Source organism: Fusarium vanettenii, assembly GCF_000151355.1.
Source record: "Fusarium vanettenii 77-13-4 chromosome 5 genomic scaffold NECHAsca_12_chr5_2_0, whole genome shotgun sequence".
Taxonomy (NCBI): domain Eukaryota; kingdom Fungi; phylum Ascomycota; class Sordariomycetes; order Hypocreales; family Nectriaceae; genus Fusarium; species Fusarium vanettenii.
In genome coordinates, this window is record NW_003315872.1 from 891,812 (window position 1) to 913,719 (window position 21,908).

The window sequence follows — 21,908 nt, forward strand, 5'->3', positions numbered from 1 at the left end:
TCGCAGAGGCTGGATGGCATGTCTCTACTACCCTCAATGCATACACTGTTTTAGTTAGACTTGTATCAGGAATGCCAGAGTTTGGTACTCCTTATTGTGTCCCAATCAGACGGTAGCCCGAGATTGACGAAGTCTTGAGTTGTTGGCTGCATTAACTCGCTCTCACAGGCAGCATTGCTTAAGATCGCATCCTAGCCAATAGGTAGGAAAAATCTTGATCGTAAGAAAATACATAGGATGAGCGAATATACGGGTATACCGACAGGTCTATCCCCTCGATCGGCTTGCACCTGGAGGCTGAGTTGTCTGTCTTGAACATTTGCTCTTTCGGGCGGATAGGGGTATTCTCCCGGATGACTCAACCCAAATAAACAAGATGTAAGACTCTGAGTTCATTGCACCGGTGGTATAGGTACCCCAGAGGCTCATCCGACCCAATCCGGGGGTCCGTCATGTGTAGAATCATGAGGCAGACATCCACGGCTGTGTGACGCCCATCCATGGGCTCCATACCATCACAAGGGGGGTGCGGGCAATTAAAAAGGACCCTGCTGAAACTCCGACCTGATTCAGGTTTTCTTGGGCTTCTAAAACTGCCTTTCAATACCCAGCAGTGATGCGGAAAGGGACTTACTGGGCCGCTGTTTGGCAAACCACATGGTATCCGCTCTGTGTCTATGGCTTGGGATCATAGAATGCCTCACTTCACAGAAAACCCCAAGGGCGGACCACGCCAATCTGTGAAAGGTAGCAACTGAGGATGGCAGCCACCCGTTTTACATGCTGAACGCGACTCCCATGTGTAGGGCCTAAAGTGCTCACTTGATCCAAGCGATTGAAGCCACTGGTTCCTACAGGTAGTCCTCGTGGCTATGTTTTGAGACTCCGGTACAGATTTCGAGATTGGAAAACATTCTCTCTGTGCTGTTTTGTCCCTCGGGACTGGGTAAATGGTGTTTTGAAGGTGCTCTTCGCCCACTAGGGCGGTATCGAGGTCGGGAACGACAGTGTTGATGAACATTGCAGAAGAATTATGATGTATCCATACCACGTATACAGGGTTAAGGACCGGAGTAGGCCTTATGTTGCTCTATGGTACGTACTCGCGGGATGATTAGACGGTCAACTCTGTGCTCATGTTCTCGTTCGCAGTGGTTTGTCGGACGGAAGACGTCGGCGCCGCCTAGTTCCTCGGTTTCCTGGCTTTTACATTCGGGGGCTGTGGTGAAGTTTCCATTCATCGAGTCTGGCGTGATGACGATGCATCCTCGAGAGTATGTGGTCTTGAAGTCATTCTTGGAAGCATGGGCAGTGCCTGTTTAAGAAGAACTGGGGAATGCTGAACTCGCCCAAGTTGGAGAGGACAATGGAATTTAAGCAAAAGGAAGATTAAGATTAAACTATAAACAATGGGTTCGGATGCATCCGTCCTTTATTACTTCTTGTTTTCGTGATGCGGCATGAGCCGGTTTTGGAACGAGAATGATATAGGGTATTTCGCACGGGAGTAGTGATGCTCTGTACTGTGCTCCATGCCCGGTCTTCAACACCGGTATGGATCCTAAGTAAATGTCTATATGTGCCTAAGAAGTGAAATGACGAGTAGTTTTGGACGTTTAGGGCTGTCTATGACATAGTTATTGGCTGTGTCTTTGTCAGTTTCAGTCTTCACGGTGCCGCCCGACCGAGTCATGGAAGCTCCTTTGTCAGAACATGAATATCCGTAATCATGCACAAAAGACAAAGACATTTGAAACCGGAGTAGTGGACGATCAGTATGCGGAACTGTTTCACATGTTGAAGGATAACTATACTGCGTTTATGCAGTCGGTAACTCGTACAGTCAACGAGCTCGTTGCCTTATCGTCTTATGAGACTGTCATTAGTCATCAAAGAGAACAGTGACCAGATGCCATGACAACATGGATGAGGCGTTCAAGTTCTAGGCCCCAGCGTTTGTTGTTGTTTTCGTTCCTGGTTCTGAGACGCTTGTCCGCGATAAGATGAGACGGCGCTTGAGCGATGCACGGCGGGAAAGCCGCATGATGCCTAAGGCGGAAAGGCGTCAATGGTCATGGTTGCCGAGCAGGGAAGTGGAGTCGGGTTCGGCGATATGGTGCGTCATTGCGAGGCGAGTCACAAGATCATTCGCAGGGACCGGCTGCCATTCATTGGGGGGAGGGAAGGTCCGGAAGGCGCAAGGTGCAAGGTACCTTGCCTTACGAATCCAGGCAGGTGCGACTAGCGGAGGTCACCCAGGTCACCCACCCAGCCGCCGAAACAGGCCGCGAACACGCAATAAGCTCTCCCCCAGCTCCGTCATTCCCTTACCTTACCTCTCCGCTTCCACTGCTTCATAACCAACCATCTTATCTCTCCATCTGCATCCCCATTCTCATTCATCACCATCGAGCTCGCCATCGAACCCGCCGTCGGATTGTCGTCGAGTTCTACAGCTCCATCCTCTTAGTACCTCTATCGTACTCTTGGTCGCATCCTCGACCGATTGCCTATCATGAAGAGCGCTCTTCTTGCCGCCGCCGCGCTTCTGGGCTCCGCCCAGGCCGGTGTTCACAAGATGAAGATCCAGAAGGTTCCTCTGGCTGAGCAGCTGGTACGACCATTCCACGATGTACACTGATTCTGTCGAGCTTGCTGACCACGGCATAGGCTACCACCTCGATCGAGACTCACATCCAGAACCTCGGTCAGAAGTACCTGGGCTCTGCCCGCCCCAAGAACCAGGCCGACTATGCCTTCAGCACCGAAGCTATCAACGTCGAGGGCGGCCACCCCGTTCCCATCTCCAACTTCATGAACGCCCAGTGTAAGCTTCCAAGATCATATGATGATGACCAAGACTGACCCAACCCCTAGACTTCTCCGAGATCACCATCGGTAACCCTCCCCAGAGCTTCAAGGTCGTCCTCGACACCGGCAGCTCCAACCTCTGGGTTCCTTCCCAGGAGTGTGGCAGCATCGCCTGCTACCTTCACTCTAAGTACGACTCCTCTGCCTCGTCCACCTACAAGCAGAACGGCAGTGAATTCGAGATCCACTACGGATCCGGTAGCCTGTCGGGTTTCATCTCCAACGATGATGTCTCTATCGGTGACCTCAAGATCAAGGGCCAGGACTTTGCCGAGGCTACCAAGGAGCCCGGTCTGGCTTTCGCCTTCGGTCGCTTCGATGGTATCCTGGGTCTGGGCTATGACACCATCTCTGTCAACCACATCGTTCCCCCCTTCTACCAGATGGTCAACCAGAAGCTCCTGGACGACCCCGTCTTTGCCTTCTACCTGGCTGACCAGGAGGGCGAGAGCGAGGTTGTCTTTGGTGGTGTTGACAAGTCCCACTACGAGGGCGATATTGAGTACATTCCTCTCCGCCGCAAGGCTTACTGGGAGGTCGACCTCGACGCCATTGCTCTCGGCGACGAGGTTGCTGAGCAGGAGAACACTGGTGCCATTCTTGACACCGGTACCTCCCTGAACGTCCTCCCCAGCGCTCTGGCTGAGCTCCTGAACAAGGAGATTGGTGCCAAGAAGGGCTACAACGGCCAGTACACTGTTGAGTGCGACAAGCGCCAGACCCTTCCCGATATTACCTTCACCCTCGCCGGATCCAACTACAGCCTCCCCGCCACCGACTACATCCTTGAGGTCTCTGGCAGCTGCATCTCTACCTTCCAGGGCATGGACTTCCCCGAGCCTGTGGGTCCCCTTGTTATTCTTGGTGATGCTTTCCTCCGACGGTACTACTCTGTCTACGACCTCGGCAAGAATGCCGTTGGTCTGGCCCGCTCCAAGTAAGCGACGATTATTTATGGATGAATTATCAGATAGCGCATGAGTATGTATCACGGACTTGGTTTTGCTTAAGACTGGGATGGATCGCTTTGATTATTACAGCAGACATGAGGAGCAGAGTATGAGATGGTGCAAATGTCTCATCACGATGCTCAGTAATATGAACATGTTTATTTTTGACCTGACGACCAAGCGATTCAAACTTGACTGTGACCTTGTGTAACAGTGGCGAGGGTGATGCATTGAAGCTTCCAGTTGTGTGTAATTGCGTGTACCATTCATGATGATTGCGCTAGACCTGCAGCCACCTTGGTGGGCTTTGAAGGTGAACAATAGCTCGAGGAAGTGTCATATTCATTACTGAACTCGTGATACCTAAGTAGAGAGAGCGTAAATCAATGAGAATCGACCATGGTCAATTTTTAAGCAAATGAATCATGTCCAGGCGTGGTGACACCCAGCTCATTGTTGGTGATGCCGTTGATGAAGCTGCGGAAGCTGGTTGGACTGGCGGAGCTGAGTCACGTGCATGGCTCATTAGCCTCCTCCCCCAAAGGGCGCTACCTATTGTGGGTCCTGGTCAGCGAGAAGTTAGTACTTGGCGATCGAGACACATTCTTCCCCCAGCGCAGCAACTCCATTCTTGCCAGGAGTCGGATCGAGATATTTCCTCGAGGCTGTTTGTCGCGTAATTTGCCAAATCGTGGATGCACCTCCTGATTGCACGATTGCGGCGCGTCTTTTGGATGAGGACGCTCGATTCACGCTGCCTCGACGAAGCCTTCTAAGCGTTGGAGTTGCACCAGCACCAGCGAGCGACCCGTTTCTGCCATCCACCACCGCTGCCAGCTACCGCGTGTCGCGACAGGGACGAGGCGCGGCCAACGCCAACGCCCCGACGACGACCGTCTCCAGCAGCGCAGCCATCATGACCACGCCCAACATGGCGCAGTCCACGACCGTCCAGGCGAACGGCGTCTCCGTGTCTCCCACCCCCGAGACTGCCCAACCCGTCGCCCCGGGAAAGCGAAAACGCGACATTGACGACGACCGAGATGATGAGGATGGTCCTGACGAGCAAAAGCCCGCCATCACCAATGGCGAAACTAAAAAAGACCAGAAGGAATTGATCCGGTCTTTTGTTGATGTCCTGACCAGGTAGGCCATCTTTTTCCATGACTACGGCTGCGCTGCGACCTTTTTGTCGATGCGAATGGCCCCGTCTCTGATGAAGGCTAACCATCCCCGACAGCTTCGATACCACCCCTTCCATCATGAAGCGCCCCCTGCCCGAAGCCTCCGACGATGATGAGCCCCGAACAAAGCGCCAGAAGTCGACCATCGCCGACAAGGCGACGGCAAATGCGTACGATAATCTCGACCAAGTCGCCGACGACCTCGTGTCTGTAATCCAAGCATCCCTCAAGGAGCCCAAGGTTGAATCTGCCGAGGGCAAGAGGGAGCTTCTGGACGAGACAACAAGGGCGCAAATCGCCGAGTTTAAGGACAAGGCGTTCCAACTTCTTCGTCGGGAAAAGGCCTATCCCAAGGCCACCGCAGAGCCGCTCCCTGTCGAGGCAAATCTTCCCTCCTCTCCCCAGAAGGGCGAACTGGTTCTCTCTATCCTGGGATATGCGCCGCAAGAGAGGCGTCTGTTTTCCAGTCTTCCTCTTTCCGATGAGACCAATTTGCGTGATTTGAACCTCCCTCAAGGCGTGGCATTGACTCACATTATGCCAACGACTCCCCATGAACGAACACAGACTCTCGGTGATCTATTCTCATCCCCTCGCTCCCTACCGCCACTGCAACCACCTAAGCAGCCAAAAACGCAGGCCAAGGGTAACACCCTCGACTTCTACCGTCCCGAATTGACAGACACCTGCAAGTACCGGAGCAACACGTACTTTACGACCAAGTTGACATCCGGATACTACCTCGACTACAGCAATGCTACCCCATCGTCGCAGACAATTCCAAAGCAACGAGAGCGCGCGCAGAGTCTTGCTGGAAAGAGGCCTTCATCTACCGAACTGGAACTGTCCGAGGTGGAGTCGCTTTTCCGAGGAGCCTTTTCGAGTTTCGCGCCGTGCAAGGACGACTCGGGGGCGATTGTGCCGTCTAGTGTCGCTGGTCGAATGTGGTGGCAGCGGGCAGGCCACCGACAATTCCAAAACATGATCGAAGTCGAGTACTATGCTGATGAGGAGGACAGCAAAGAGGCAGATGACAAAGCCAAGGCCATGGAGATTGACGAAAAGGCTATTCAGGAAGCCATCGACAACTGGGATGATTCGATCGTTGATCCGTCACTGGAAGAGGCTCTGGGCTCGAAGAGAGCGGATGAGGAGAAGGAAGTCGACGAGATCCTTGAAGAGGTCAGCGACATGATTGAGACACTGGCCTCGTACCAGCGGATTCGCAACCTCAATCTCCCCAACTCGCAAAACCGTTCCTCGAGCGACCCAGTCACAGGCGATATGCTGGCTACCCCTGGACCGACTCCCTCAGAAGGCGAGCAAGCCACCTACCAGATGCTCAAAGCGCAACTTGCGCTTATTATCAAGACACTGCCTCCGTATGCGGTAGCCAAGCTGAATGGTGACCAACTGGAGGATCTTCTCATCAGCACCAAGGTGCAGGTCCAGACGGACCAGTACAAGGGCGTCATGGAAGAGGATGACGCTGCTGTTCAGGCCCGTCTTAGAGCGCAACAACAACAGGCAGCGGCGCAAGCTAGTGCCCGCCCGCCACCACAGCGTACACCCAGCATGTCGTCTGTTTCTTATGGACATCACCCACCCGCAAACGCATACGCCACCCCTACCCGACCTCCTGCGATCCAGCAGCAGTATTACCGGCCAGGTCCTACGCCGGGTTTCCAGCCCCAGCAAAGATCAATGCCGCCTTCACAACCTCGACCTCCTCAGCCAGCTCCATACAATCGACCCAACGGCTACCCGGCCCAGTATGCGACTCAAGTGGCTAAAGCGCAGACTCCATATGGCCACCAGAACATGCCTCAGTATGCGACTCAACAAAGGCCCCCATACGGCCAAATGCCACCGCAGCAGGGAACACCGGCCGCCCGATACCCGTTCCAGCCAGGCTACCCGCAGCAACAGGCTGGAACACCCGCGCAACCCACCTTTGGGGCTTTCCCGAACGGCCAAGCTATGCCGCAGAGAACTATGTCTCCACAGGTGCCACATAGGCAAGCTTATAGCCCCTCGCCTAACATGCAACCAGCTGCTCGTTATGGCACGCCGAACCAGGCTATGGGCAATCAAATGAATAGGTACCCGAGCAATCCCCCACAGCCAGGAACGCCAACTCAGAACCCTGGTCTTACAGGATACCACACCGTGATCCCTGAAGCTCAACAGCAGAGGATCCTTGAGCAAGCGAAGGCCCGCCTCGCCGCTCAAGAACGATCGACCATGTTTGCGGACAAGATTGCCCAGCCCGGCACTCAAGGGTTTGTAGGTGGAGGAGGAATGGCACCCCAAGGGACGATGGATGCGAACAGGCTTGCTGCGGCCCGGGCAAGTATGGCAGCTCAGCAGAAGCCAGGGACTCCAACTCCTCAACGGGCAGGGATGAATGGAACCCCGGGACCACATATCCCGCACAAGGTGACGCCCGTACCGGTCCCACCGATCCCCGGGATGCAGAGGAAGCCCTCGACATGAAGCGACATGTTTTGCGGATCGGATTCGTTGGAAAAAACCGTTCGTATGGAGCATTGAGTGCGGCGCCCAGTGTTGAATCTGGGACGACGGAGAGCAGCGTGAGACGGACTGGGCTGGGCGTTTAGAGGTGGATTCTCGAAATGTGTTTATTAGTCTTTGGGGAGTTGGCTTTTTTTGTAACCAGGGAAAAGGGACGTGAAACCACTACAAAGGAGATGTGATCACAAGGGGAGGTGTTTTTTTTCCGTCAAAGTTGTTGACATGGATGAACTGGGAAGCCCTGGTTGTGTAATTCAAGCCGCCAGATGGGATGAAATGGCGCGTGTATGCAGATGAAATAAGCGACGATGGGTTGCCATTGTCAAGTATGCTGTCAAGGTACTTACTTGTAGTGTGAGGTGTAGTAAAGTATGTGAGAATACTTTGTGAAGTGCGGATGCTCAATAGATACCGTGATGGGTTCATGTGAATGAGTGTAGTGAATTTGCTGGAAGAGTCAGGGCTGCAAGTTTGGGGAGCGGATGTTTGGTATGGGGGTGCCTTGGTAGCCCGAATTCCACCAATATCTCTGTCGTATTCTATAAGAATCAGCTCGTTGTAAGAGAGAACGATCTGACCAAGGCGTGAATGTGCTTACTTGATTCCTACACTCGATGAATATGTGAGATCTTGGAGTCTATTTGCCTGGCTGACCGACTTGAGATTGGACTCCAAGTTCAAGTGATGACAGGCTTGAAGAGTGACACAGGAAAAGTGAATGAGTGAGTTGATTGTAATCTACAGAGCAGAGGGGTATCTATCATGGCAGCCCAAATGTTCGTCTCTTTCCCACATAAACCCATATACATACAATTTTGTTTTCATCTAGTCGTACAAACACATAGCCCTCTTGGTTCATGGCACATGCTTTGGCAGATCCGCAGCCATCTCACGCTCCTGCATCCACTCAAGGACGATGCGACGGAGCTCAAAGACAACTTCAACTGCGATGAGAAGGATGATGATCAGCTCCAGGCGAGTACCGTGCTGCTCGTTCGATATCTCACGCAGAACGCTGGCAATCTCGGCAGCATAATCCATCTTCTGGTTTAGTGCACGGATGCGCACGTTTACATCGAGGGCACGGCCAACTTGTTCGTAGTACCCCTCTAGGCCGAGCTCGGAGCTGGTATCCCAGAAGATATCAGGGAGCGAGTCGGTTAGTTCGGAGTAGTGGTTAAGGCGGGCTCGCAAGCTGAGCAGCTCACCCGTCTTTTGAAGGATAAAGCGGCGACCAAGAGGGACGCCTGCGCCCTGAGAGAGGATTTCGGGGATGTTGCGTGTACTCTCAAAGTAGCTGGTAAGAGCTGTCTCGAGGACAGCCAGCTTGGTGCTACGAGCGAGACCCGAGGAAAAGGCAACCTTTGCCAGAGTGGTGTCCAGCGTATCGTTATCCTTATTCTCCTTGCGGGTTCCCAGCACAATCACATCACCCTTGAGGACACTCGTCTCTCGGTTTGTGTCGGTGGTGAACTCTAGATCCTCGAATTCGCGGGACTCGATAGGGTGTGCTTCTTCGGCGGCGCGCATGATCTGCTTGGTGACGACGTCGGGAGGCAGCGACCATGTCACAATCGTGCCGGAAGGAAAGACAAAGATGTCCCCACCGTTGACTCCTCTTGCGTGGAGCACCTCGTTGGCGTCGAATCCCGTACCATCCGGATCGATTGCGAAGCCGTGGGAGGAAAGAATCTCGAGGACTAGAGGCATTTTGAATGATTCGGAAACGCACGTTGCGCTGACCACGTTGGAGGGCTCATCGCTCGGGCTGCCCGGGGTGGAGGCGCCTCGCTTTGGCTGCTGGGCGATGATGGCGACGCGCCGGAGAGAATTCTTGGCTGTAGCTGCTCGTGTCGGCTTTCTCTTTGCGGCTGCGGGAGTCTGGTCGTCCCTGGCTAGCTCCGAAGCTGAGCGGGAGTCGTCATTGGCCTGGGAGAGGAAGGGATTCGAGGTGAAGAAGCTGCGCTTGCGTGGGAAGCTCGCCGGCGCCGTCAAGTGGAATGACCGATGAGCCAGCGGCCGTGGGCCGGCGACGGAAGTATGTATGAGGCGCACAGCATTGAGGGTGATCCGTTGCGGGGAATTCCTCATGATGCCATAAACGAGGTCGCCATAGAAAGCGAGGGACGAGTAGGTAAATATTTACAACTCGGGATGTTCAAGACCGACGAATCTCGAGAGCCCGGCTTAAAGTCGACGACATCCGGAAGCGGGACCGAAAGTGCCTTAGGTAAGATTCGGCCGCCCGCATGCAATGCATGTGACATCTCACCTGATTCTCCTCAACAGAAGCTAGCCCATTTTGGGTAACCTTCTTGACACCCATGACGAAGTCCCACCAGGAGAGATCTCTAGGGGAGACCAAAAGACAGACCGTTAATTACGCTTCTCAACGCCGACGACTTAAAAACGAAAGACACCCCTTTCACCTCGTCCTTCAACACTCCCTCGAGCCATCTCCCGTCCTCCCCCCGAAGCCCCCTTCCGGTTCCGCTGACTCGCTCTGCGGATCGATCTCTCTCATCTTTTCTCCCCCTCCTTCGCTCATACACAAAAAATACCCCACCATCACCATGGATGTGAACCCCAAGTACGACCACTACGACTTCCCTACCCAGGGACCCGAGAAGCAAGATGGCCACGCTGGCTACCTCACAGAGGAGCAGATCGCCAAGGTGCACCAGTTTCGGATGCTCCTCGAGGCCGAGGGCGTGACTGAACGATTGGACACTCTGACTCTGGTATGAGAAGCTTCCCGCTATGACACGCAAGCAGTGGCCGCCACCACAGCTCCGGATGCGCTCTGCAAGGAATGCAACTTGCTGACATTGCCCCTCTACAGCTTCGATTCCTCCGAGCGCGCAAGTTTGACGTCGAGCTCTCAAAAGCCATGTGAGACTCCCTCTTTGGCGGTGGAACGAGAATATGCGCTGGTCGCGACAGGGGGGCTGACCGCCACTAGGTTCTTGGACACTGAGAAATGGCGAAAGGAGACCAAGCTGGACGAGACCGTTCCTACCTGGGACTACCCCGAGAAGGCTGAGATTAGCAAGTACTACACTCAGTTCTACCACAAGACCGACAAGGTATGATGCTGTCCCGGTGTTGGGGAGAGTTATCATGAGGATACATGCTGATGCTTTTTTCTTCACCTGCAGGATGGCCGACCCATCTACATCGAGACCCTCGGCGGCATTGACTTGACTGCCATGTACAAGATCACCACCGCCGAGCGTATGCTTCAGAACCTTGCTGTCGAGTACGAGCGCGTCGCCGACCCCCGTCTCCCTGCCTGCTCCCGCAAGGCTGGCCATCTCCTTGAGACCTGCTGCACCATCATGGACCTCAAGGGTGTCTCCATCGGCAAGGTTCCCCAGGTGTACTCCTATGTCAAGCAGGCTTCCGTCATCTCTCAGAACTACTACCCTGAGCGCCTGGGCAAGCTTTACATGATCAACGCTCCCTGGGGCTTCTCCACCGTCTGGAGCATCGTCAAGGGCTGGCTCGACCCCGTTACCGTGTCCAAGATTAACATTCTGGGCTCGGGCTACAAGAGCGAGCTCCTCAAGCAGATTGAGGCCGAGAACCTGCCCAAGCAGTTTGGCGGCTCCTGCGAGTGCCAGGGCGGTTGCGAGAACAGCGACGCCGGCCCTTGGCACGACCCCCAGTGGGCGCGTCCCGCCTGGTGGGAGAAGAACCAGGATGACAAGGTTATTGAGAACAAGGGCTCCGAGATTGAGGCTCCCGCGGGCGAGAAGGCCCCCGAGGTTGCCCCCATCGCTGAGAAGGACGAGGCTGCCCAGCCTGCGCCTGCTGCTGCTTAAAGGAGTGAGTGAATGTGTTTTGAGGGTGGCTGTCCATCATTGATAGACGGAACGTTCTTCTGCGTCTTGATATAGACCGGATTTTTTCTCTCGTTTTTTTACGATGCGTTTTTTCAACAAACCGGGGTTTGAGGGGTTGATGCCAGAGCGGGATTACAAGGATAAAAACACGGAGGAACGGGAGGGCAAAGGGTGGGAGCGTGTTGTTGAAGTTGAAGTTGTTGTTGCGGGAAGCAGAGAGACAACCATGGCCGTGTTATTTGTTCAGCTTGATTGACTGTAACTCAGTTGCAGCCTATTCTTGTTTCTAGACTTTCCCTGGAGAGAGAGATGCTTGTGTTCCCTGGCCCCTTATTATTCCTCCTCATGATGACTGCGTTAGTTCTCTCAACAAAATAGAAGCAGTTCTGAACTTGTGTATGTGTGATCAAAGATGATTGGTATTGTGCTCTGCTGTTCGTGATCCAAGACTCCTAAACTCCATAATTTGCTCCTCATATCATGTTTCCGCCCTGGGTATATTCAACTTTATCGGCCTTGTGTAACGACGTATTCGCCTGCGACGCGCGCTCTCTCCATCCTGGCCACGACGGAGGGCATCTCGCGTTTCAGCCGACCCAACCCCTCGACAGCCTTACGGAACCCAGCCTCGACGCTCTCCTGCCTCTCAAGTGTCTTGATGTCAATGTCTACATCCGCAGCTTCGGCAGCGACCTGTTTCTTCCGCGCCTCGAGCAGCTCATCGTCGCGCTTTAGACTGTCGCGTAGTTGTTCGGCTTGGTTTGCCGCTGCAGTGGCGGGTACGGAGCGCTTGAGGGCTGCCACGTCCTCGAGGAGCTTCTCTTCTTGGGTGATGAGGTCTGCGACGCGACGGCGTTTTCGCGTGTCGAAAGGCTCGTAGACGGGTTCGGGTTCGGCGTCGGAGCCGGAGAGGAAGGATTCAGAGGACACAGGGAGGCCGTTTATCGAGAGGTTCGGGGCTGCGATGGAGAAGGTCTTGTCGATGTACTATAGAGGTTAGGAGGGATTGATCCCGTAATTGCGTTAAGAGAGGTGTTTTTACCTCATTGACGAGTGCTTCAATCTGGTTTCGTAGCTCATCTTCGCCGTCATTGCCCTCTACTACCGGGAAAGCCTCGTTAAGGCGCTCTGCAGCTGCGCGACGGACGTTTGCGATGAGGTAGGCCAAATCGTCTGGGCTCTGCAGTTCAATCTTGCGCTGAACCTGCGAAACAACAGATTCAGAGTCCATGGTGGGCGACCTGTCTTTTAAAGGGTGCGAGTGTCGAGGTCTATCAAGGTGTAGTTTGTCTTTGTGCCCCGCGGCTGGCGCATTGATTGTTTACTTTGAAGCGCCAGCAACTGGGGCTTATCTTATCGCAGGGTTCAGTGTAAACGGTCAAGTTACAGATTGGCGACAGTATTTTACGGAGGTTCAATAAAGATACAGATTTTGCCAAGGTTGCTTTGACCCTTATCCATGCGATTCATCATCGACACCGCCGTTTTTCCCCCTCTCATCATGTTGGCGACTCATCTCTCGCATTGGATGTGAGTGTCGGCCGTTATTTAGAACCCGTCACCGCCAACTCATCGGGACCCCTTCCGCCCACTTGCCGTTTTCACCACCACCACCACCACCATAGGTATTCTCTCAAGCTATCCACACCGCCTCCTTTGACGCCGAGCCGACTACCTATCGAAAAGGAACCGCGCCGCTTAGCCACAGGAAGAAATGATGTACCTGACCGCTAATGCTAGGCTGATCCACAGTTGATAGGCGTGGCTCTTGGCTATTGCACGGGTTTGAGGAGCTGAGATGCCCGCCTTGGGGCCTCGACCTGGCCTATTTTGAGGTTTGACAGCTGGGATTGAACTCCATTCTTGATGATTGTTTGGATAGTGAGGCTCTGGAATGATCATCTTATCATTACATGGGACGACAGCGAGGACAACAACTCATGCAGCCAGGAGGCGTTAGGCATATGCCTTTATCCAAGTCATTCAAGTTCGGTAATTCAGTTTGCCAACATTCAGCTGTCATAGATTCATGACCATCTAAACAAAAACATGCCATCTAGCTAATCTCAGCCTTGCAGATCTGCAATAACCTCACGCACAGCACGGCCAAGCACCGCCCAGATAGGCTCAGGATCAACCGACACTCCAGCGTCCATGTGGTTGTTCACAATCGCCACTGACAATCTATCACGAAGGTCGGCCCAAACGATGGATCCTCCTGCTCCTGGGCTGTAGATGATGTCGTCGTGATCACCCACCAGGGGATCAGACATGCCCTCCTGTCTGACCCAGAACCCAGAAGCTCCGAAAGGCACTGGGCCGGTAAAGATCTCATCTATGTCATGGACGCCCTCTCGTGGCCTTGAAAACGTCTTGACGCGCTCCGGAGATAGTATTCTCACACTATCCAACTCTCCGCCTTCTGCAAGCATGGAGAATATCCGAGCCAGTGACGCTGAGTTGGTCACGGCCCCTGCGCCTGGGTCCACGGCCTGCAGCATGCTTCTGAGGTTATGCTGCCTAGGACCCGGGAATACAGGCAAGGGATTGACGTTGTACTTGTCAACGATGGTTTCCTGATTCTTGCCGTACAAGGTGGCGACCCTGTCGAGCTCAGAGTCTGGCACGCCGTAGAAGATGCTTTTATCGACGCCCAGCCGCTCAAAGATCTCTTGCTTGACAAATTGGCCGAAAGGGCGATGCTCGGGATCAGTCCTGCGGACTATTTCTCCGAGAATCCAACCGTAGACCAACACATGGTAGGCGTTGGACTTGCCCGGTGGGAAGATGGGTGTGTAGTTGGCGATGCGTTCTGTCATCCACTCCCAATCTCCCATGAGCTCAGGAGTCACGTCCGCTGGCATCTGAGGGATTCCGGAGCGGTGCGAGAGAGCCTGTTCAACCGTGATGGCTTCCTTGCCATTGGCGGCGAACTCGGGCCAGTGCTTGGCGATGGGATCATCGAGATGGAGAAGCCCTTTCTCAGCTTGGATGTGAACAGCCAGTGCCGTGATGCCCTTTGTTGTTGAAAAGACAGGAAAGATGGTGTCTTTATCAACCAAGCGGTTCTTCTCCACGTTGGCGTATCCCGCAGTACCTTCAATGACGGGTTTGCCTCGGTAGTAGGCCGTCACAGATACGCCTGTAACTCCACGGTCGAGAATTGTCTGCAACGCCTTGGCGATGCGAGGATCAGAGGCAGAGATGTGGGACGACATGTTTTTTGCTTTGATTTGAAAGTGAGGCTATCGTGAAGAGGGGGGAGACAGACGATGTCGGTTTGACATCTCGTGGTTAAGATGTGGTATATAGGCTAAATGAGTGCATAGCCAGCTGCACATGTGCAGCGAGCCCCACTGATGTTGTGTCTCTTTTTCCGAGATATTGAATATGATGTTCACGGGTGCAGAATTGTAGTTAAACGGGTATGTGAACTGTTTGGGTTTTGCGTCGGAGATTGTTGAGCAGTGGTACAGACGTTGTGGTTGACGAACCTGACTTTAGGTGCCCTCCAAGATATTGGGGATGCCTACTTCAGCTCCGGCTATTTCGCCCATATAGAATTTCCCTCAAGCTTTGGGATGCTATCGTAAATTACTCAATGTGTTTCAAGAGGGCTGTGAACGCAGACGAGATGACCATGGTGCAACTCGGCACTATGGGAGCTGATGTCTGGCACACTCGCTTTGCCATGTGATTTACTAACCAGAATACCCTTGGCAAATCCTCTTACACATGAAGTGGTTCTCTAATGGTCATGACATTGGTGATCTTAGAGGAGACTTGGATAATTCAAAGTTAAGCAAAGCATCTATCAACTGTCTTTTGAGGATCCTTTGTCATCATGCTGAAAGAAATATTATCAAGTCTATATCCTCGGAATTAGGTTACTTTGACATCATGCATCTACCCATAAATGCAACAGTACGCTATACTGCGATATAAGAACCCTCCTCTTCACGCCATGCTGCTGCTGCTTGCAGAATAACAACATCCTATCCATCGGAGCACCCGAAAGTTCCAGCTCAACCTCATTCAACCTGCGTGACTCTGGCAGTAGTGGTAACGCCAAGTCCTGCGGTCGCGGAAGAGTCTCGACGTCAAAGTCATCTCCCAGATCGAGACCTTGGTAAAAGTCACCTTCCTCCATCTCCATGACCTTTCTAGCGACGCAGGCTGCTATGGTTGAATCCCAGATACCTTCTCTGTGACCGCTGCATGGTAGGAGCCTGATCGCTTGTAGTCTGATGCGGTGGACGCGGCACTTGACGGCTGTGAAGTAGAGCGGTGCGATCCAGCCCATGTCGATGATGGATCTGGGCATGTACATGAGATCCCAGTTGAGTGAAAAATCCTCGGTTTCTGCGGATACCACCCATAATCTTGTCAATTGCGTGATCAACAAGAGGAACTGGTCTATGTAGGCGTCGTATATGGATTCATCGCTGTGCAGACATGTATCTGCCATGATGGTTGCCATGGTGTGGTTGACGCGGATGACCTGGTAGGCTTTTACTAGATCGCTGGATCCTTCGCATGGCTGGATTTTGTTAAAGGCTTCAAACATGTTTAGCCATTGGGCTAGCTTTGCCTTTATGAGCTGCTGAGAAGTGTGTTCTCTTGCTGTGATGGGATGTTGGCGGGCTTGTTGTGTGAGATGAAAAATATTGTTGAGAATCGGCTCCATCTGTCTCCAGGCGTCGCTAAGTGAGCGGATATGGCCAGTCGGTGTCCTTTGCGGGTCAAAAGCTGGTTGGAGGATGATGCATGGGTGCTGGTAGAGGTGTCTGAAAAGCTCTACCTGTATATGTAGTCGTGAGAAGGCTTCAACAATCCAATCATCTGTTGGATCATGGCATTGTTTCAGAGTGATAATGCCAGAGCTTGAGTCAGACTGTCCTTGTAGGTGTCCCAAGATTTCAAGTCCGTTTTTGAGGTGAAGCTGTGCAGTCTTGAAGTGACCTCGAAGAAACTCCATACAGACAAAGACGATACAGGCGATGAGAGCGATGCGACATGATGCTCTGTCCTTTGTTGAGAAGTGTGGTTGGAGGTGACTTATTGCCTTGACGTAATGTTGCAGCGTAAACTGTTCCTGCTCATTTCTTAGAGCATCTTGACGACTTTTCTGCAGACCTACTCCGATGGCATCTCCTTTGTGAACGGAGCTCAAGGCGAGGATGGCGTTCAAGACGGCGGGCTCGGATGACCCAGCCTGAAAGACGAGGGTATTCCAGAAACTTGACGTGAATGTGCCCGGTAGCTTTGACGCTGTCCTACACTTGAACCAGTCAAAGTAAATCTTTTGCTGAGGACTTAAACTCAAGGCGAGATTTGGTTGGATAGGGCGAGATATTGGCGTGACTGGGTAGATAGGGACGCGTGCGTCTTTGGTCTTGGACTCAAAGAGACCCCCTTGTCTCTGGACGCCACGCGCGTTTCCTCCACCCCAGATTCCGTAGCCGTCGCATACGCGGCCTGTTGAGGTACATCTGCGACAAGCAGGACGACCTTCATCACACTTGACTTTGCGGACTCTTTTTACTCCAGTCAGTTTGAGCCAATTAATCCCGAGGGGGGAACTCACTTGCAGGTTTTACACCCCGACTTGACCTTGGACCGGGGCTTGCGGTTAGACGGTGCTAGAGGTGGTGTAACCTGAGAGGACATTGTGGATAATCTCTTATATTCGCTGGCTCGGAAAGATGGCCATTTCTTTGGATTGGCGAGAGAAAGGGGAAAAAAAGAGACGTCAGCAGTTGAATCGTCAGCCCGTGATTGCCGCAGGGATCGATCGGCACGGTTCTTGACCCATTGGGCTGCTCGGAAATGGCGCATCGTGATTGGTCAGCTTCCACTTGGAGCGTTGACAACCACTTGGGAGCATGAGTCTCAGGCTTCTTTTTGTGTAATTGACGGAGTTAATCATGGCTCATGGAGTTTAGACGGGGTTCGGATTTTTTTTTGAGCCCGCGTGTACAGTGATAGGGACTATATAAGTGTTGAATGTCTTTTGTAGAAGGTGAATGACAAGATCAGCAGCTTCTCGACACTTTCACATTAACTGAAACTCAAGTACTCTTTCAAAATGTCTACCAAGTCCTCTCACCTCGTTCCTCTCGGAAAAAACGGTCCGCTGGTTCCCCAGCTGGGATTCGGTCTCATGGGTTTGTCCTATGGTACCTACGGCTCCGTTCCCAGTGACGAAGAGAGATTTGCTCTCCTCGATCATGCCCATGAAGTTGGATCGACCTTCTGGGACAGCGCCGAGTAAGTAAAAGCGACGAACTACCTGAGAATATTAAGCTGACTTGAATAGCCTCTACGGTGACTGTGAAGAGCTCATCGGAAAGTGGTTCAAGCGCACAGGAAAGAGAGACGACATCTTTCTCGCGACAAAGTTTGGTTTCGTCAAGGGGAGCAAGACTTTTGAGCTCAACACCTCGTACGAGTATGCCAAAAAGGCTTGTGCTGAGAGTCTGAGACTTTTGGATGTTGACTACATCGATCTCTGTAAGTCAACTCCCACAGGCCATGAGAGTGGTATAAGCTGACATTGCCAGACTACGTGCACCATCCTAACCCCGAGACACCCATTGAACAGACGATGAGAGCTCTGAAAGAGCTGCGAGAGTAAGTTTTAATGTCCATTCACCATGCTCGTTTAGAGTCCTGACCGTCTATAGTGAGGGAAAAATCAAGCACATCGGGTTGTCGGCCGTCACTTCAACTACCCTCCGCAGAGCCATCAAGATCGCTCCCGTCGCCGCCGTGCAGATCGCATACTCTCCCTTTGAGCTCGAAGGCGAGGGAGCTGAAGGAACTCACATTATCAATACGTGCCGCGAGCTCGGCATCGCTGTGGTGGCAGCCATGCCCCTTGGCAGAGGTCTTCTCACCACCAACTTTGTCGAGGGAACGGCTGCCGGAGACGAAAAGGACGTAAGATGGAAGTCAATTCCCCGCTTCGGTGAAGAGAACCGTGAGAAGAACATGCAGATCGTCGGCCAGTTCAAGGCTTTGGCTGATAAGAAGGGCGTCACGACTGCTCAGCTGGCCCCAGCTTGGTTGCTGAAGCAGGGCAGCGATGTGATTCCTATCCCCGGGACAAAGAGGGTCAAGTACTTTGATGAGAACTGGGCTTCGCTGGATGTTGAGCTTTCTGATGAGGAAGAAGCCGAGATCAGACGCTTTGTGAAGCAGGCTGATATTGCTGGAGGTGCCCGGCCTCCTGCGTTCGAGGACTGGAATTTTAGAGACACCAAGGAGGAGGCCTGATTGAGGGAACGGGTAATTGAAATGTTGACTTGGTAAGAAACACAAGTTAGGTAGATAATTAAGTGTAATGCCCAATTATCCTTAGCAGGTCTTTATAAATCGTCTAGAATCCAACACATAGCAGCCTCAGTGAACCGGAATAACCCAAGTGAATGAACTTCTCCAACACTCTGAAACTCATCCAATTATCATGCAAAGACTGGTATGAGGCAGTGACAATTTATTCAATTCTTTCGCCTAGACTCATCAACTATAATCACAAGTCTACTGACCCCCTTCCGCCTCCTCCTCATCCGAATCGAGCGGATTGATGCCGTACTTTGCCGTCTGGGTCAACAACTCGTACATGTCAAAGAGGTCGATGGCACCAAGCCTCTCCAACTCTTCGACAACATCGATCACGTAGTCAGCACTGGGACATTCTCGATGGGCGCAATTAGGGATCTTGACGGCCATACAGGCATCTATGATTCTCGCGGCGGTTCGGTGTGGGATCCTGCGTTCCTTGAAGGTGATTGTCTCGACGTAGTTGGGAAGTTCTGTCGGGTTGTGATAATGTACGTCGACACTCAACTCGGGCTCGGGCCCGGGTGAGACGTACAAGACTTGGCTGTGCCACATGTCGGTTGTATGGTTACGCATCGCAAAGGTCCACTGACACTTTCCTCCTGGTGCTTCTGGCTCGAGCATGATGACGAGGAAGGCGATAGAGGAAAAAGCCGGGGCATTTTCGTCGATGCCAAAGTTGAGGTTCTCTCGAGGGATTGGTATGTGCTCAGCCCGGGAAGGCCTGGGCGTGTCAGGTATCAAATCAGCGGGCGGGGGTCCATAGATGTGAGATAGAAAGCGCTCTGAGAACTCGGTTTCCAACTAGACGTCGAGTTCGTACTGAAGCTGCCTCTTCTAGTTGTAGGGCTCATCGGCGTCCTCGGTGTCGTCCTAGTCTTCACCGTCTTCACCGTCTTCATCTGGGTCGTATCCCTCAGCTTCATCCTCGTCTTCATCTGGCTGGTTTTCATCGGTATCCATGCCCTCGAAGAGATGTTCTGCGGACTCGGTATCCATGTTGTCTGGCTGATGCTCTTCGGTGTTCGGTTGATGCTCCTTGGTGTCTGGTTGATCATTCTTGGGTGTGCCTTGCAAAGACATTCTTCGCATCGAGCCTTCCGGTATCATGATGCCAGGGATGCAGTGATGTTGTCTGGAAAGTCGATGCTGTTGGAGGATGGTGTATGATGTGGTGTGGATGGATGTTGCTTTTGTGACTGGTTTAAGTTGGGAGGATCTGGATCGATTTGGGAGTGAAATAGGCTGGTGGAAATCATGTGATGTTATTCAGTGTCAAAGCGAAACTGGAAAGAGCGTGGTTGTTGTATTTATTGTTGGCAACTAGCATCAGCTTCCTTCTTCCTTCCGTTGAGAATACATCTTCTTCCTTAATGGTCTTTGCGGTGCTCCGTAGCAACTTTAACGCCAAACGCCAAGAAATGAAACCTTGGCGATGGCCTCTGCTTTATACAAACAGAGCGATAGCCTGGGTTTTGAGTGGGTGGAGCTGCTACCCCTTGGCATCTCGGATAATCTCGTTTACCTCGTTTAACCTCGTTTAGGTGTGTGAAACCTCACTCGTTCAATGCAGCTCGCTCCCTCGGATACAACTTGCTTCCTCTTGCACTCGGTTCTCGTTCTCTCTTGTTATTGTTACTGTCACTTGTGGCTTGAGCAAGCGCTACCCCGCCGAATAGCCTTTGCTCTTCCTCGTATGCAAAGAACGTCCCCATGAGTCCCCTGGACGAAACGGCCGAGTATTACTTGCCAAAGCAACGCAAGCCACACAAGCAACACACCAAGTCAAAGTATGGCTGCTTTGAGTGTAAAAGACGACGAGTCAAAGTATGTTTCTGTTATTTTTATTCATTTTTAATGTCCCCTGTTACTATTGAGTCCTTCTCTGTCTCATAAGTTCGTGAGCTCACATCGTCCATTAGTGTGGCGAAGAAAAGCCATACTGTAGTCACTGTGTTCGGCGTCGTATGAGATGTAAATATCCCGACAGACCGCCGCCCCTAGAGCCTCCATCGCCATCGAGCCAGGCCGACTCAACTCCAGACTTGAATCAACAACACGGTTTGACGGGTTTGAACTCAAACTACAGAACAGTCCTTGTCGGATGTACCTCTCAGAACTCGTCGCGATCGGACTATTGTATCCACGACATGGCCCTCCTCCATCACTGGACTATTGCGACAAGCCTCGAGCTATTCAAGGGTGATGACAAACACAACTTCTGGCAGATCATGGTCCCACAGACGGGATATGAGCACCCATTCGTCATGAACGCCATTCTCAGCCTGGCTGCATTGCATCGAGCATATCTCATTCGACCAGACAGCCATCATCACATGGCAGACGCCGCCGTTCACCATTCAAATGCTCTAAGAGGGTTTCAAGAAGCCCTGAGCCATGTGAGTGACGAGAACAGCGAGGCCTTGTTTATCTGGTCAACTCTTAACTTGCTGTACGTGTTTGGCATCTCGGGGAGACTGAGTGACGGTCTGGATCCTCATCCTAACTCCCTGAGCCGCAAAGACCGTATGCTCGGAGTTGAATGGATACCCATGGTCACTGGCATTCGAACTGTGGTGAAGCCAAACCACAAGACCCTAAAAGCCGGTCGACTTGGAAAGTTCATGACCGTCGGCAACTGGTGGGAAATGGATCCAGACGCAAACCCCAACTCTGAAGACCAGCATCTCTGTGATCTGCGGAGTTGTTGGCATGGTTCTCCCGATGCACCGACCTACCAAGAGGCCCTGAGGATACTCAGGAAGTGCAGGCTGTTCATGGCCCGGTTCTCGGGCGACGGAGTCGATCCGCTTGAAGAGGCTGGATTCAGCCGGCTTTGGTCAGGGCCATTGCTCTTTATCATTTTTGCTCCCCAAGCCTACTTGACTCTTTTGCATCAAAGACAGCCCCCAGCCCTGATCCTGTTTGCATTTTTCGGTGCACTGTTACACGAACTGGATGATTACTGGTTCCTGGAGGGGTGGGGGAGGGATATTGTCGAGGTTATTGACGACCTGTTGGGGAGTTACTGGAGACCCTGGATTGCATGGCCTACAAAGGTTGTCGGCTTGTGCTAAATATGAATAGAAGCTGGCGCTGATGATGATAAATGGGCATTGATTAATTCATGCAAGTTCGCTGTCTACACTCTATATACCCTCGCCACTGCGTCCACACAA

The 21,908-nt window shown here is 52.5% G+C and overlaps 10 protein-coding genes across 10 annotated transcripts; 5 read left to right on the forward strand and 5 right to left on the reverse strand.

Annotated features, from left to right (window-relative positions):
- The first annotated feature begins 2,332 nt into the window (after window positions 1–2,332).
- On the forward strand, window positions 2,333–3,996 carry NECHADRAFT_69103 (uncharacterized protein). Its single transcript, XM_003047961.1, has 3 exons — window positions 2,333–2,614; window positions 2,671–2,827; window positions 2,878–3,996. The coding sequence occupies exons 1-3, from the start codon at window positions 2,516–2,518 to the stop codon at window positions 3,810–3,812; spliced, it is 1,191 nt and encodes a 396-aa protein (XP_003048007.1). The 5' UTR covers window positions 2,333–2,515; the 3' UTR covers window positions 3,813–3,996.
- A 741-nt stretch (window positions 3,997–4,737) lies between these two features.
- NECHADRAFT_106118 (uncharacterized protein) lies at window positions 4,738–7,501 on the forward strand (the record flags this gene model as incomplete). The annotated part of the gene is made up of 2 exons (XM_003047962.1): window positions 4,738–4,967; window positions 5,062–7,501. 2 exons carry the CDS (start codon window positions 4,738–4,740, stop codon window positions 7,499–7,501), a joined length of 2,670 nt encoding a protein of 889 aa, XP_003048008.1.
- An 894-nt stretch (window positions 7,502–8,395) lies between these two features.
- NECHADRAFT_80098 (uncharacterized protein) lies at window positions 8,396–9,631 on the reverse strand (the record flags this gene model as incomplete). Its single annotated transcript, XM_003048165.1, has 1 exon — window positions 8,396–9,631. The coding sequence occupies one exon, from the start codon at window positions 9,629–9,631 to the stop codon at window positions 8,396–8,398; it is 1,236 nt and encodes a 411-aa protein (XP_003048211.1).
- A 317-nt stretch (window positions 9,632–9,948) lies between these two features.
- On the forward strand, window positions 9,949–11,776 carry NECHADRAFT_100411 (uncharacterized protein). The gene is made up of 4 exons (XM_003047963.1): window positions 9,949–10,281; window positions 10,383–10,432; window positions 10,503–10,626; window positions 10,699–11,776. The coding sequence occupies exons 1-4, from the start codon at window positions 10,114–10,116 to the stop codon at window positions 11,362–11,364; spliced, it is 1,008 nt and encodes a 335-aa protein (XP_003048009.1). The 5' UTR covers window positions 9,949–10,113; the 3' UTR covers window positions 11,365–11,776.
- A 116-nt stretch (window positions 11,777–11,892) lies between these two features.
- Window positions 11,893–12,616, reverse strand: NECHADRAFT_40235 (uncharacterized protein; the record flags this gene model as incomplete). Its single annotated transcript, XM_003048166.1, has 2 exons — window positions 11,893–12,372; window positions 12,428–12,616. 2 exons carry the CDS (start codon window positions 12,614–12,616, stop codon window positions 11,893–11,895), a joined length of 669 nt encoding a protein of 222 aa, XP_003048212.1.
- Window positions 12,617–13,451: 835 nt separating this feature from the next.
- NECHADRAFT_80101 (uncharacterized protein) lies at window positions 13,452–14,603 on the reverse strand (the record flags this gene model as incomplete). The annotated part of the gene is made up of 1 exon (XM_003048167.1): window positions 13,452–14,603. One exon carries the CDS (start codon window positions 14,601–14,603, stop codon window positions 13,452–13,454), a length of 1,152 nt encoding a protein of 383 aa, XP_003048213.1.
- A 680-nt stretch (window positions 14,604–15,283) lies between these two features.
- Window positions 15,284–17,055, reverse strand: NECHADRAFT_80102 (uncharacterized protein; the record flags this gene model as incomplete). The annotated part of the gene is made up of 3 exons (XM_003048168.1): window positions 15,284–16,186; window positions 16,526–16,922; window positions 16,973–17,055. The coding sequence occupies 3 exons, from the start codon at window positions 17,053–17,055 to the stop codon at window positions 15,284–15,286; spliced, it is 1,383 nt and encodes a 460-aa protein (XP_003048214.1).
- Window positions 17,056–17,473: 418 nt separating this feature from the next.
- Window positions 17,474–18,663, forward strand: NECHADRAFT_40120 (uncharacterized protein; the record flags this gene model as incomplete). The annotated part of the gene is made up of 4 exons (XM_003047964.1): window positions 17,474–17,655; window positions 17,705–17,898; window positions 17,949–18,018; window positions 18,072–18,663. 4 exons carry the CDS (start codon window positions 17,474–17,476, stop codon window positions 18,661–18,663), a joined length of 1,038 nt encoding a protein of 345 aa, XP_003048010.1.
- A 264-nt stretch (window positions 18,664–18,927) lies between these two features.
- On the reverse strand, window positions 18,928–19,728 carry NECHADRAFT_80104 (uncharacterized protein; the record flags this gene model as incomplete). Its single annotated transcript, XM_003048169.1, has 2 exons — window positions 18,928–19,514; window positions 19,623–19,728. 2 exons carry the CDS (start codon window positions 19,726–19,728, stop codon window positions 18,928–18,930), a joined length of 693 nt encoding a protein of 230 aa, XP_003048215.1.
- Window positions 19,729–20,442: 714 nt separating this feature from the next.
- On the forward strand, window positions 20,443–21,806 carry NECHADRAFT_93369 (uncharacterized protein; the record flags this gene model as incomplete). The annotated part of the gene is made up of 2 exons (XM_003047965.1): window positions 20,443–20,556; window positions 20,652–21,806. 2 exons carry the CDS (start codon window positions 20,443–20,445, stop codon window positions 21,804–21,806), a joined length of 1,269 nt encoding a protein of 422 aa, XP_003048011.1.
- Between the last annotated feature and the right edge of the window lie 102 nt (window positions 21,807–21,908).